This window comes from Chiloscyllium plagiosum, chromosome 19, assembly GCF_004010195.1.
Source record: "Chiloscyllium plagiosum isolate BGI_BamShark_2017 chromosome 19, ASM401019v2, whole genome shotgun sequence".
NCBI lineage: Eukaryota > Metazoa > Chordata > Chondrichthyes > Orectolobiformes > Hemiscylliidae > Chiloscyllium > Chiloscyllium plagiosum.
Genome location: NC_057728.1, coordinates 52,682,180 through 52,698,336, shown reverse-complemented (window position 1 = coordinate 52,698,336; position 16,157 = coordinate 52,682,180). Strand labels below are relative to the sequence as shown.

Genomic DNA, 16,157 nt, shown 5'->3' with positions numbered 1-16,157 from the left:
TGGTCTGGCCCCTGGGGATTTATCAATCTTAATGTTTGCCAAACCTTCAGCGCATCAACTTCCCAAATCTCGATCTGTTCAAGCTGTTCCCTGGCTCCTCAAAGTTCTCATTCACAAAGGTCCCTTTCCTCAGTGAAAACTGAAGCAATACACTCATTTAGGGCTTCACCTACCTGCCCAGACTCCACGCACATGTTCCCGACGCTATCCCTGACTGGCCCAACTTTCTCCTGCCAAGCCTTTTCTGTGCCCCCTCCTGGCTCTCCTCAGTCCATTTCTGAGCTCCTTTCTAGTAAGCCTGTAATTCTCTAAAACTGTGCTAGATCCTTGCTTCCTCCACCTTACATAAGCTACCTTCCTTTTGACGATTTGGAAATGCCAGTGTTGGACTAGGGTGCACAAAGTTAAAAATCACTCCACACCAGGTTATAGTCCAACAGGTTTATTTGGAAGCACTAGCTTTCGGAGCGCCACTTCCACCTGATGAGGGATCGGTGTTCCGAAAGCTAGTGCTTCCAATTAAACCCGTTGGACTATAACCTGGTGTGGAGTGATTTTTAACTTCCTTTTGACGAGAAGCTCCTCTATTCTTGTCATCCAAGGCTCCTTAATCTTACCCCTTCTTATCTGTCTCAGAGGAACAAATTTATGCATCACTCGCAACAACTGCTCCTTGAACAGTCTCCACATGTCTGCTGTGCCCTTTCTATGGAACAATTGCTCCCAATCTGTACTTCCCAACTCCTGTCTGATAGCGTCATAATTTCCTTTTCCTTAATAAAGTATTTTCACATGGTAACTGCTCCTTTCCCTCTCCAAGGCTATGGTAAATGTGAGGCAATTATGGTCACTGTCACCAAGTGTTCTCCCACTGCGAGATCTGACATCTGTCCTGGCTCATTACAGAGCACCAAATCCAAATTGGCCTCTCCCCTCGTCGGTCTGTCTACATACTGAGTAAGGAAACCCTCCTGAACACATCTGACAAAAACGGCTCCACCCAAGTCATCTGCACTAAGAATTTTCCAGTCAGTATTGGAAGTCAATGTTTGAAGTAACCCATAACAACAACCCTGCTACATCTGCATTTTTCCAAAATCTGCCAACCTGTGAGTTCTTCAATCTCCCTACTGCTATTAAGGGTCTATAGAAAACCCCCAATGAGGTGGCTGCTCTCTTGCTGTTCCTAATTTCCACCCATACTGACTCATTAGACTACCCTCCTCTCAGATATGTAGCTCTGGTCCCCCCAGCCAAACAAGTTTAAATCCTCCTGAACCACACGAGCAAATCTCCTACCCAGGATATTTGTGCCCCTCCAGTTCAGGTGCAACCCATCCTTCATGTACAAGTCCCACCTTCCCCAGAAGACACCCCAATGGTCTAAGTATCTGAAGCCCTCCCTCCTCCACCAGCCTCGCAGTCACGTGTTAAGCTGCACTTACTATCTGTTCCTCACCTCATTATCTCATGGCACCGGTAGCAAACTTGAGAACACTACTCTAGTCATCCTGCTGTTCAACTTCTATCCTAGCTCTCTGTAGTCACTTTTCAGATCCTCAATCCCTTTCCTGGCTATGTCATTGGTGCCAATATGTGCCACGATTTCTGGCTGCTTACCCTCCCCCTTCAGAATCTCGTAAACCCGATCGGTGACATCCCAGACCCTGGCACCGGGGAGGCAACATACCTTCCCATTCCTGCCCACAAAACCTCCTGTCAATCCCCAATTGAGACCCCTACATCTAGCACTTTTCTATTCTCCGCCACCCGCTCCCCACCCTCCACTTCCCTTCTGAGCCACAGTGCCAGGCCTTCCTGTCAGCCCTCGTTTCTCTCCACTCTCTCTCCTCACCACTCTGTTAAAAATGGAGGCTGACTCCTGATGTAAGGTCCATTTTAAGTGGGAAAACTCACCCTTCCTGGCAGCCCTCGTTTCTCTCTCCTCGCCGTTGTGTAAAACATGGAGCCAAATAGATGATAGTTTGGCAGTCATCATAATTCCAGATATTTATTGAATTTCACCATCTGTCTTAAATGCGATTGTGAACCCACACCCTCACAATTTAAACTGAGATACTGGATTACATTATCATTGACACCACCACCTCTCCAAGTTTTAACGAGCATCTTAAAGGAGGAAAGAGAGGTAGATGATCTTAGGAAAGGAATTCTAGAGCCAAGGACCTAGAGAGCCGAAAGGCACAGCCATCAATGGTGGAACAATTGGGAATACTGAGGACTCCAGAATTAGTTAAATGCAGATATCCCAGGCCTAAAGGAGACCACAGAGTCCCATGCCACAGCTGACAATGATGCCAAGAAGGTGACAATTCCCTTATGCTATGGTTCAACCTTGGAGCATGACATGTTCCAGCTGCATGACTCATAATGTCTACGTGACTCATTATATCGTGCAGCCTGACAGAAAGGTTTGACATCACAGCTTGCTGTGTCTTTCAAAAATACACAAACCATTCACAGTACACTTTATCAAAACCTTCCAAGCAAAACGAATTTTTAAAGAGCCATCAAAGTAGTCAGTTTATTTATGTTTGCTTCAGCATTATAAAATCCCCAGATGATCTCACCTTTGAGCAAACTAATTAAGTTTGGATGGGGGGCCTTTGTTTTGCACGTCACTGATGAATAACAATACAACAGAGCTTAGTCCACGAACTGCTTGTTGTTATCAACACTCTCAGAATACAGGCTCAATATTCAATGACTCTGTGGCTCTGCAGACAATAGACTGAGTTCTGAAGTTGGTGGATTCCGGCCCAATTTAGATATTTGAGTCTGAATCAAGACTTTGCACTCCCAGTGTACTGGTGAGGAAGTGCTGAGATATCAGAAATGCTGATAGGGGTCTCAATTAATATTGGTAAGGGGTTAACAGCTAAGCCGAGAATGCAACTTTCTAAAAAGAAAGGTTTTGTGATTTACACATGAAAGAAGTGAAACTATCACTGTATTCTAACAGATGAAAGGCTTAACAGACAATCAATTTTTCAATGTATAATTTCAGTTACATCACACTGTAAATTGTTGCTCTAAATTCTGTGTTAGGATTGAGCCCTCCACTATCACCTGATGAAGGAGCGTCGCTCCGAAAGCTAGTGTGCTTCCAATTAAACCTGTTGGACCATAACTTGGTGTTGTGTGACTTTTAACTTTTAACTTTCAGTCCAACACCGGCATCTCCAAATCAGAATTATTTACAGCATTGTAGCTATGTTTGTTCTGTGCTTTGTATATTATTAGCAAGATTTTCCTATTTTTATACTCCATTCCCTTTGAAACAAAGGCCAACATTCTTTTGCTTGCTCTATTACTCACTGAGCTTGGATGTTAGCTTGTTCGACGTTTTGATTTTCTCAACGTTCCGTTTTGGATGAAAAACATGTCCCATTCATTAAACCCTGAAATCCAGTGTAATCTGATAGCTGTCCCCCTAACACCAATACATTTGGATTCATCATTCTGAACATTGAGTAATTTCTGAATTCTCTCTCACTGTGCAGACTGATACATGTTGGCTGCATTTAACAGTGCCTGAAATGTCATTCAGCTTGGATGTACTTCTCGAAAAGTTTGCCAAGAATTCGTCAAATTATTTAATTATCGAAAATCTGCACCGGATTCTGGATGGTATCCACAACTGCCTATCCGACGACAGGAAGGTACAGTCTTTATTTGCATGTTTAATCTGACAATGTCTTCCACTGTCTGTCTGCAATTGAGCAGTCATAGTGCATGGCGGCAGTTGCTACAGGCTTCAGTTTCTGCTTCATGAAGTTCCTTTCAGAACTTCTAAATTATTTTGCATATATTTGGAGATAGTGGAGTTGAGCTCTGATGTTGCTGAATGGCAGAGTTGAGTAAAAGGGAAAAGTGGTTCAGTACAGGTCTTCTAGTTAATGTTCCATTCACTAAAAGCAGACTTCAAAAAGCTGGATTCGGTGTTTAACTTTATTTCACATTTCTATTCAGGACTATCACGAAGAATCTGAGTTCAGTTGTGAAAAGTCCAATCTGGAGCCTAAGCAATACTTCAGTTACTTCAATGAAATCATTACTGCCTTCCAATTAGCAGAGGATACCAATCCATGTGATGCAGAGGCAATCTGCAGGCCGATAGAGCCACCAGACGCAGGTAGAATTTTTGATGCTCCATAAATATTGCTGACTTTCTTTAAGCATACATGTGAGATTTAATGCAAGATGCTGATGCAAGGAAACCTCAACAATGATTGAATTTTTCACTTAAGAGTTACATTTCATTCTTCCTTCCAGTAAGGCTTGTATATGCTGTGCCTCAAGAAGGATATCATGGCTTTAGAGGGGTGCAGATTGGTCAGACTGTTGCTTGTTAGCTTGTATAGACTGGAGTTGTGTTTCCTTGAGTATTGGTGATGTTATCATGGTGTTTAGCTGAATAAATTTGCATTTACTTCACACCATTCACATTCTCATAATGTCCCAATGTACTTTGCAACTCATAAGTACTTTGTATTAAGCTTCGGAGTGTATTGGCTATAAAGTGATTCTGGGCCAACTTGGATTGTTTTTGCCACGTGTCAGAGGTTGAGGGTGACCTGATAGACGTATATAAAATGATGTGAAAGTGAGGACTGTAGATGCTGGAGATCAGAGTCGGGATCTGATGGAAAGGCGCAACAGGTCAGGCTGTATCCAAGGTGCAGGAGAATCGACGTTTCGGGCATAAGCCTTTCATCAGGAATGAGGCCCGTATCTGAAAAGCTTCAGGACAGAGGAGATGACCTGTGGTGTGCAGTGAGAGAGGGAGTCACTAAGATCCTTGTAGAGAGAGGAGGAGAAGGTAGGCATCCTTGGAAGAGGCTTCGCAGTACGATTATAATCAACGAGGAGCAAGTGTGGACTACAAATGCTCAAGATCAGAGTCGAGAGTGTGGTGGTGGAAAAGCACAGCCGGTCAGGCAGCATCTGAGGATCAGGCGAATCAACGTTTCAGGCATAAGCCCTTCATCAGGAATGAGGCTCGTCGATTCTCCTGCTCCTCGGATGCTGCCTGACCTGTTGTGCTTTTCCAGCACCACACTCTCGATTTGTACAAAATTATAACAGGTATAGATAGAGTCAATAACCAGTGTTTTTCTCAGGGTGGAAATATCAAATACAAGAGGGCAAAAGTTTAAAGTGAGAGGAAAAAATTAAAGATGTATGAGGCAAGTGTTTTACACAGAGGATGAGAGGAATGTGCTGCCAAAGGAGCTGAAAGAAGCAGAAACATTAGTAAAATGTAAGAGGCATTTAGACAACGCATGGATAGGCAGGCTGTAGAGGAAGACAGTGCAAGTTGGTGGGACTATCTTAGAATTGTATCATAGCCAGCACAGACATGGTGGGTTGAAGGGCTTGTTTCTGTGCTGTACTGTTCTATGTATGTATTACTCAAATGACAGCACTTTTAGAGCAATTCGCCAGCGTCAGACTGGATGTTGTGTCTCTGAAAGAAGATTTGAATTAATACTTGCCTACAGTGCCAAGAATACTACATATTCAGCCATCACTGACACTTAGTAATCACAGAATTTGATAGGGTTGACAGATTTAAACTATTTTGTCTGGTTTGGGCAGGACATTGAAAAGAATTTTGGTATAATTCTAAATGCACGGTTTGAAGATGATGTCAGGAAGCAGCTCTCCCCAAAGGAACTATTGAGTCCATTAGGACTAACAGAATCCAAAACAGGTTAATGAATTAAAGATACACATCATCAGAATAACAATTGTTATTTGCAATTGCATAGTGGTGTAACATGTGGTCCCAATGTTCGTAGGAGTATTATCAAACAAAATTTGGCACCAAGCCAATAAGGAGCCACTAATGTAAGTGGTGAAAAGCTTAGTCAGTAAGTAGATTTTACACTTCGTATTGTCAGGAGGAAAGAGTAGTTGAAAACTTTATAGAGAGAATTCCGAGTATAGGGAACTGAGGGAATGGATGCTCAATAGGTCAGAACCAGAGGAGCACAGAGATCTTGGAAGGGGCTGTGGGGCTGGAAGCTTAGTGAGGCCATGGAATAATTTGAAAAGAAGGAAGATCATTTTACAGTTGAGATTTTGCCTAACCAGGTGCCAATATAGGACACCAAATTCAGGTAGGAGTGGGTGTGTGTTAGTCTGCAGACCCAGGTTTTTAAAAAGCCAACCAAGAATATGTTGGAATAGCTGAGTCTGGAATTAACAAAGTAATGGCTCTGGAATAAGCAGCAGTTGAACTGAGGCAGGAACGGAGTTGGATCTTATCACAGAGGAGAAAAGAGGGATCATAATGTTAGAGTAGATATGCACTGGGAGTGATCTCACTGAATGGCAGAACAAGCCAATATCCTTCCCTTTGCTACCAGACAGTCAGGTGATGAGAGCTAACCAAAGGTCCTGTTGATGTAAAGGGAGTCTGAAACCTCTTCACTCTTGTCCCAATTAGCCAGCTTTTTCAAATAGATGGATAGGCAATCCCACCAGAACTGCAGTAGTGGCTTACACCATGAGATCAAATCTCAGCATATCACCCAGTCAGAAAGCTGGCACTAAACCTATAATGGAAACAGGTTATCCATTCTCATTCAATGAAAATGTACATTTAATAGTTTCTGTAGCAAGAAGCTTGTCTCCAGAGTAAACTTTATATTGAAAGGTAAGGAGAGGTGGTGCAATTGATGAAAATGTCTCTGGGATAGTGATAGGTTAATGCTTTGAGGATGTCCTTTCAGATTCCTCTATATTAGGTGATGAAATTTGAATTCAGCGGAAATGGGAATTAACTCATAGGCTAACGGTGGCCATATACCACTGTTAATTGTTATAAACGCTCATCTGGTTCATTAATGTCCTTTAGGGATGGAAATTCATTGTCCTGGTCTGGCCTCAAGGTGAATCCAGACCCAACAGCAATGTGGTTGACTCTTAACTGCTGCCTGGTCAATACGTGGTTGCCCAACCAGTGACACCCATATCCCACGAGTTAATCTTTTTTAAAAATGTGTCCATTTTTTGTGTATATTCAGCGGAGGCTTATTAATTCTCAAAAAAAGGAAAGATGATTTGATCAAGTTGATGTAAAGCTCTCAATTTAAAAATGTTCCATGTTGAAAATTTGCATTTGGATTTGGCAGCCTTGACAACTTATTTCATAAACTTCCTGAACCACTTTGGATTCAGAAATGCAGCTATAATCGTTTTGCTGACATGGTACTCATTAAGAAATTACATAATGTAAAAGGATAATCGCTCCAAACGTGCTTCATAGTAACCTTAATAGTTGGTTGCAATTAGCACTTGATTCTGATCTTTGGATTAATGCCCAAATGAAACGCCCATTAAATGCTGCTTTTAAAAGCTAAATCCAGTTGCTTGTGTTGGTGTTTGGTGTTTAAAACATTAAAAGGATTCCATTGGGCGAATACAGAGAAACAATTTTTCTCCTGATGGAGGAATCAAAAATGGAAGGACTGAAGCTTAAAATTAGAGCTGGACCACTCAGGGGGGTCTTCCTGCATACATCATTGGACACTGGAAACCTTTGAGATTTTCAGCATCCGTATGCTGTGGATGCTGGAGTTCGTTTGGAACTTTCAAGGTTGAGATCAATCAATTTTTGATGGGTAGGAGATGGGGGTGAGGGGAGATTGACCAGGATCTAATTGAATAGTGGAGAAGGCTGGGGCTGGATAATATGTCCCCCCTGCCCTGTTCTAATAAAAGGCCCAGAGTTGATTCAAAGATGGTGATGCAATTCACTCCACAGGCTCAAATGGTATATTAGTGTAAAGCATTGGTTTTACATTCATGTAGAAATCATCCTCACTTCTTTGTTAATTTGTGTGTCACAGGCCAAGTCTTTTCATTTTCTCTTGAAATATTTTTTAAAAAACAATAAATTTTGACAATGACAGATCTTCAGCTGATAGGTATGTGATAAGAGAAGTGAAACTTGTTAATGGAAACCTGACATCTACACATTCATGGAATGGAATGTACAAGGCCTAACAACTGAGGAAGGACAATGACATTAAATCATGCATGAAGCATTCAAAGACATTGAACTAAAGGGTATTGTGCTCCTCTGTAAGAGAAACACTCTGCTCTGCATGTCCTCAGGATGTCCCACAAAGCTTTGTAATCGAAGAATTCCTTTCGGGAATGGCGTCACTGTTTTATTCGGAAAAGCAGCCAATTTACTCATAATGTGGTAGTGTGTTGAATGGTTAATTAATATGCATTGTTGACGTTGAGCAGCTAGGGCACTGTGAGAAGGCTTCTTACTTTGGAATTGTGGCCCTGGGACGTTTGTACACTCACCATAACAGGGAAGCAAAGCCTTGGCTTGATAGCTCTCTGAGCAGAGTGGGGCTGTAGGTTATGAAGCATTTCCTCAGACTTGCACTGTCAGCTTTGATTTTGTGCTCAAACCTCATTGTGGATCTAGTGTAGGCAAGAGTGCAATCAACTGGATAAAGCTTTACTTAATGATGCTAATAATAAGGATACAGGGTCATTAAGTAGTCAGCCACTTCCAAAGATTGTTTGCCAGAAAGCCATAAACCTAATATTTGGTCTTTTTTTAAATAAATAAATAAATATACAAACTTGTAAGTGTTTACGTGATTATGCACAGATGAAAACAATGAAGGATGAAGCCAACTGTTACCTGCTTGCCTGATGCTATTTAAGCTGTTATTCAATATGGGGAGAGAGCATTTGTAAAACTCTGTTACATATGGGGAACTTCATTTCTACCAATAATAACTTGCATTTTTCATTGACCTTTAATGTAGTAAAGCAAAATTGATGGAAAGGAGATAAATGGGGATAGTAACTCAAAACCTGGTGAATGAAAGAAGTGGTTTTTAGGGAGCATCTTACAGGATGGGAAATGTTGTCCAGAACTTAGAGACATTTCAGGAGAGGAGTGAATAGTTATAGGACTGGAGAATGTTCTAGAGATGGGGAGGGATGAGGGTACAGAGATCATTTGAAGACAAGGAATAAATGTTGAAGCTATTTTCATAGATTGTCAATAGAGTGAATTAGAGTTTTCATATTGTATACTCATGGTTATAATTTTAAGCATGTAGCAATGTCTTGGTAAACTTAAAGCTTCTAATAACTGCCTATATTCTCCTGCTTGCTTTTCTGATTCTGTTTCCATTCCGTGTTTATAACTGTGCTGTCTGGCCTGCCAATGGAAGACACAGCCATAATGGAATCACTGGTGGAAGCTGGGGATGCGCAAGAAGTCCGAGTTTATGAGTTAATGGGAGCATTGTAGGGATGAAGGAGGCAAGAGAAAAATCAAGGGGTTAAGCCATTGGGGAATCCAGAAAGCAGGGATAGAATTTTAAAATGAAGCATTACTGGACAGGGGCCAATATGTGCTGTCGTATTAGTGAGCATTAGTCCACAGTATCTCAAGTGAAGAGTCCTGTGAGAAAGTAATTTGTGAAAGGACAGATGCTGCACGGTTTTGTCCTTCTTGTGAAAATTCCTTTCGGAAGGAGAATCTATTTCTGTCTGTAGTATGTCAAACTGGAAGCAACCATAGAGTTTTTCGATGTCTAAATGGACTCTTGCGAGTTAGATAATTATTCCAGATGTTAATCCAAATGGGGATAATTGTCAACTAGTAAACAACTGTTTTAGTCTAATCCAGGACAGGCTAGAGGTCATTCCATGGAAACAGTCATGTAAACCTGGAAGGCCATGTGGCTGCTTATTTCACCACCCTCTTGGATAGCTGAGAGATATACCATTGGGATTGTTCAGTGCTTCAGCCAGTTTGTCTTTGTTAGACGGGGTGGAAGCAGGAAGTCCACCCCTTCTCCATTAAAATCTCCAGCTGAACATTATGGAGGTGTTTGTAATTATAAAAGGAAAAAGAAAATTTTACACTTCATGCTGTTTCTGTCAACTTTTTCCAATATTAATCACATATGTCTGTGTGTGCATCACATTTACCAGCTATGGCTCAGATGGTAGCAGTCTTGCCTTTGAAAGTGGGGATTGTGGGTTTAAATCTTGCTCTTGAGAGTCAGTCCATGACCCAGGCTGAAACTCCAAGTGAGGGATTGATGCCTTGCCGATGAGATGTTAAAGTTGTGCCCTCGTGGATAGAAGAGTTCCCATGGCAACACTCTGAAGGAAAGCAGAGGTGTTTTCTAATGTTGCCCCAGCTAATATTGATTCCCTCAGACACATTTCTAAGGCAGATTATCTGATCCTTAGCTTCATTGTGTATGGTTTCGATCTCCTTATTTAAGGAAGAGCCCTGTTATGGTGCAGTGGCAGTGTCCTTGTCCCTAAACTGAAAGGCCCTTGTTCAAGTCATGTGTAATAACATCTCTGAACAGGTTGATAAGAAAACCAGGTTAAGGAAGGATGTAAATGCAATGGAAACTGTTCAGAGGAGGTTTACTCAATGGATACCTGGAATAATTGGGTTGTCTGCAAGGAAAGCCAGGCTGGACTTGTTTTTATGGATGTTCAGAGGAAAGGAGTGATTTGGTAGACATGTATAAGACCAAGAATGATGACCAGATGGATGTGGAAAGGGTGTTTCCTCTTGTGGGTGAGCCTAGAACTAAGGGGCAGTGGGGTTTTCCTTTTAGACAGAGATAAAGGGTTTTTTGTCTCTCAAAGAGGATTGTACAATTCTTGGTCTCTCTGCTCAGAAGAAGGTGGAGACAAGGTCATTGAATATATAGTCGGTTGTGCTATAACACACTTTTCACCAACATGAATGGGCTATAACGTGATTTTAGACCATTATTTGCAGAACGTGAACTTTACTTACCTGTATTGGCTATAATGTGATCCCAGTCCCATTGGTTAAATGGTGCTGCTATTATGCCATTTATTTATAATGCGGAATCACACAGGAATGGAACTATAGTGTTGTATCAGAACCAACCGTCGTTAAAGCGGAGGTCAACAGATTTCTGTATACAAGGGAATCAAAGATTATTAGGGACAGGAAGGAATGTGGAGTTCCAAATGTAACCAGATCAGAAATGCTCTTATTGAAGGGCAGAGTAGGCTTGAAGAGTTGAATGGTCTACTTCTGTTCCTAATTTATATACTTTTATGAAACAGTGTTGAAATAGTCTTATTATAAGAGCTATATGTTCAAGACATTTAATGTCTCTTCTTAGGCTTTATCTTCAATAGAATTCAGAAGCGCACAGCTAAATAAAGATATAAAATTCTCTCAGAATTAGAAGAGCAAACATTTTGCTTTGCCCAGCTTTTCAAATGATGCACAGAAGTGATTAGGGAAATTGCACTTCAATCAAGGATCAAACAACTGAACTGAAAGTAAAATACTGCAGATTCTGGAGATCTGAAATCAAAACAGGAGGTGCTGGAGAAACTCAATAGGTATGTCATATAAAACCAAAAGAACTGTCAATGCTGTAAATCAGGAACAAAACCACAAATTGCTGAAAACGCTCAGCAGGTCTGGCAGCATCTTTGTAGAGAAATCCGAGTTAATGTTTCGGGTTGAGTGACCCTTCCTCAGAATGCCTGAGTTCTGAGGAAGGGTCACTCAACGGAAGATGTTAACTCTGATTTCTCTCCACGAATGCTGCCAGACCTGCTGAGCTTTTCCAGCAATTTGTGTTTTAGGTCTGTCAATATCTCTGGAGACAGAAACAAAATTTGAATTATTCCGTGTTTCTCTCTCTACAGATGCAGACATACCTGCTGAGTTTCTGTTGTACTTTCTGCTTTAATACAAAGAGTTTCCCCTGAAAATAGCCTCTGTGCTTAATAGTACATAAAATTCTCCTTAATAATGAACTGGAGTGGTGACCTACAGTAGTTATTGTTGTTTGATGCTGTCTGCTACAGAAGTGGTGGAGAGCAAAATCAGCTGCTTTTACTCTTGATTTTTTGTTGTGAAAGAGCTTTATTGAGTTATTGAGTGACACAAATTTTAACAACTTAATAGTATAAAGCTGAAATTCTGGAATGGACTCATAAACTGCTGGAAATGTTCAGCAGCACCCATGGACATAGAAACAAAATTAACATTTCAGTTGGTGACCCTACATCAGATTCTGGATTAGTGGTGCTGGAAGAGCACAGCAATTCAGGCAGCATCCGAGGACAGGCAAAATCGACGTTTCGGGCAAAAGCCCTTCATCAGGAATAAAGGCAGAGAGCCTGAATCATGGAGAGATAAGCTAGGAACTTAAATTCGATGGTCCTCATTACAATCACTAAGTGACCAAGTCTCTCTATATTACCACAGCCAATACAGGGGTATATCTCTTGCTCTTTAAATATGTCAAAACCAGTTGCAGCTGCCAGTTAAAGTAAAAAGAAACTGCACTAATTGACAGGCAATCTACTGAGGCTTACAGAAAGTATTTCCATTTGTTCCTACAGTTTCAAAAGATTTCATTATTGACATTTCCATGGCTGAAGCTGAGATGAATTGAGTTATAGAAGTTCAAAAACTATTTATCTATCAGCGATGCTGAGTTCACATTGTGATTGACAGTTTAAGCACGCTACTAAAGAACTAATTGTCTTTGATGTGGTTAGTGGATAAAAAATTGTTTACTTCAGCAACAGAAAGACTTGTTAAGGGTAATTAAACTTCGTAAATGGTGGTGTGGGCAGCTTGCTCATCCTCCCTGCAGTGTGTGCCCTTGGCCCACCAGGGAGCAAGAACCATACAGCTGCTGGCCTCCAGTCTCCAGGAATGCAAGATTCGACCCAGTGGGAAGAGGCCTATCCCACCCCAAACATATATCATTGTACAACTGCATAGGGAAATCTCTGATTAATTAATTCTAACCTCTTCGAAGGAAAATGTTTCACCATCTTCTCTAATAAAACGATTAAGTTTCACCACAATGATAGCAGGATTTAGATGTTTCTACGTGATTATTTTTTTAAAAAATCAACTAGTTCAGGCACGTTATGACACCTGTCCAAAGCAGGTGGGATTTGAATCTCTCCCAGAGGTAGGGACAATACCACTGCATCACAAGAGCCCCAAAACCCAACATTATATTATTATACTATTGTTGGCTACCACTTGCAGAGGAGGATTGTTTTCCACCAGTCTGAAAATTGCTGATGAGGCCAATTCAGGCTTAACAGAACATAGGGCATTTGTTGTCAGGTGCTGTCACCATTATGTATTGTCACCAAGCTGGTCATATATTACTTGTAACTAATGCAGATTAAGTAGCATGGATTCAGTTTATTTGAAAATCCTCAAAGGTTTATTGAACAGCTCAGACTACAACCTGCAGTTACAGAAAATTACGTATGTAACCTCCTCCAAGTCTGCTTGTGCCAGCCTACAAATGACAGTTAGCTGTGTGGTTATAGCCTGGTCCTTGATTTACTAGCATATCCAGTTCCTAAAGGTACATCGATCTTAAAACAACAAAATAACACTTTCTAATGACTGCCCAGGTTCATTAAAGGATTCAACAATGACCATGCCTAAAGTCCTCTGAATTTTTAAAAAGTCAATTATTGGATGTGCGCAATGCCATCTGTGCAAGCAATTATTTCCCATCATGGAAATATGACCCTGGCAAGCTGCTCAAATCAAGAGTGAACCATATTGCTGTGGATCGGGAGTCACACATAGTTTTAACCAGGTAAAGGTCACAGCTTTCCTTCCCCAAGAGACATTAAGTAACCAGATCTGATTTTATAACAATTAATGATAATTGTCCTGGTCATCATTACCAAGAATAGCTTTGCATTCCAAATTAATTGCTTCTATTTAAATTTCAGGAGTTGCAGAGGAGGTATTTGAAACTAGTTAGTCTCATCTTCATGATTACTAGTCCAGTGACATTCCCTCTAAATTACTGTCTCCCAAAATCAGCGTCATAGTCAGAGTCAACAAGTCATACAGCACGGAAACAGAGCCCTCAATCCAACCAGTCCATGCCAGCCACCATCCAAAGCTAAACTAGTCCCACTTGCCTGTGCTTGGCCCATATTCCTCCAAACATTTCTTATTTGTGTACTTATCCAAATGTCTTTTAAATTTGTAACTGCATTCACTATTACCTGGCAGTTCATTCCACACATGAACCACCCTCTGTGTAAAGATGTTGCCCATCGTGTCTTTTTAACATTTATGTCCTCTTGCCTTAAAACTATGTTGCCTCGTCTTGAAATCTCCCACCCTAGGGAAAAAATGCCTGCCATTCACCTTATCTATGCCTCTCATGATCTTATAAATCTCTATAAGGTGACCCCTCAAACTCTTCTGCTCCAGTGAAAAAAGTCCTAGCCTATCCATCCTTTCCTTATAACTTGAACCCTCCATTCCTGGCAACATCCTGGTAAAATTTTTCTGAACTCTCTCCAGCTTAATAATATAACAAGGTGACCAGAACTGGACACAGTACTCCAGAACACCAATGTCCTGTACAACTTTAACATGACGTCCCAATTTCTATGCAAAGGTCTGAGTAATAAAAGTAAACTTGCTAAATACCTTCTTAACCTCCTGTCTACATGTGACAGAGCAGACAGAAATAGAGGTGTTGAGGAACTTAAGGCCTCAGTAGCTGAAGACACAGCTGCCAACGTTTCAGCGGTTAAACCCCAAAGGTGCTTGGAGGAGCACAGAGCTTGGAGGAGTGTAGCAGTGGTCCACGTTACTAAGATAGGGAGGCACAAGGCCACGAAGAGATCGGAAGAAGAAAGAAAATTCAAGAGACATGAAGAAGTGAATGTAATTGCTGGAATCAGGAACAGCTTACTTGCAAATCTATGGAACAACGGTCAGTAGATTCTGATGTAGGAAGAACTCTGGCCCTACATCAGAATCTACTGACCGTTGTTCCATAGATTTGCAAGTAAGCTGTTCCTGATTCCAGCAATTACATTCACTTCTTCATGTCTCTTGAATTTTCTTTCTTCTTCCGATCTCTTCGTGGCCTTGTGCCTCCCTATCTTAGTAACGTGGACCACTGCTACACTCCTCCAAGCTCTGTGCTCCTCCAAGCACCTTTGGGGTTTAACCGCTGAAACGTTGGCAGCTGTGTCTTCAGCTACTGAGGCCTTAAGTTCCTCAACACCTCTATTTCTGTCTGCTCTGTCACATGTAGCCAGGGGGTTAAGAAGGTATCTAGCAAGTTTACTTTTATTACTCAGACCTTTGCATAGAAATTGGGACGTCATGTTAAAGTTGTACAGGACATTGGTGTTCTGGAGTACTGTGTCCAGTTCTGGTCACCTTGTTATATTATTAAGCTGGAGAGAGTTCAGAAAAATTTTACCAGGATGTTGCCAGGAATGGAGGGTTCAAGTTATAAGGAAAGGATGGATAGGCTAGGACTTTTTTCACTGGAGCAGAAGAGTTTGAGGGGTCACCTTATAGAGATTTATAAGATCATGAGAGGCATAGATAAGGTGAATGGCAGGCATTTTTTCCCTAGGGTGGGAGATTTCAAGACGAGGCAACATAGTTTTAAGGCAAGAGGACATAAATGTTAAAAAGACACGATGGGCAACATCTTTACACAGAGGGTGGTTCATGTGTGGAATGAACTGCCAGGTAATAGTGAATGCAGTTACAAATTTAAAAGACATTTGGATAAGTACACAAATAAGAAATGTTTGGAGGAATATGGGCCAAGCACAGGCAAGTGGGACTAGTTTAGCTTTGGATGGTGGCTGGCATGGACTGGTTGGATTGAGGGCTCTGTTTCCGTGCTGTATGACTTGTTGACTCTGACTATGACGCTGATTTTGGGAGACAGTAATTTAGAGGGAATGTCACTGGACTAGTAATCATGAAGATGAGACTAACTAGTTTCAAATACCTCCTCTGCAACTCCTGAAATTTAAATAGAAGCAATTAATTTGGAATGCAAAGCTATTCTTGGTAATGATGACCAGGACAATTATCATTAATTGTTATAAAATCAGATCTGGTTACTTAATGTCTCTTGGGGAAGGAAAGCTGTGACCTTTACCTGGTTAAAACTATGTGTGACTCCCGATCCACAGCAATATGGTTCACTCTTGATTTGAGCAGCTTGCCAGGGTCATATTTCCATGATGGGAAATAATTGCTTGCACAGATGGCATTGCGCACATCCAATAATTGACTTTTTAAA

The 16,157-nt window shown here is 41.2% G+C and overlaps 1 protein-coding gene across 7 annotated transcripts in view; it reads left to right on the top strand.

Moving 5' to 3' along the window:
- The window catches only part of kitlga (kit ligand a), a 170,358-nt gene that overhangs the window by 84,792 nt on the left and 69,409 nt on the right, over window positions 1-16,157 (top strand). For all 7 annotated transcript variants that reach the window (XM_043709895.1, XM_043709896.1, XM_043709897.1 and 4 more), the window contains exons 4-5: window positions 3,525-3,683; window positions 3,994-4,156. In XM_043709895.1, the coding sequence (XP_043565830.1) occupies window positions 3,525-3,683; window positions 3,994-4,156 (322 nt within the window). The remainder of the gene's footprint in view (window positions 1-3,524; window positions 3,684-3,993; window positions 4,157-16,157) is intronic.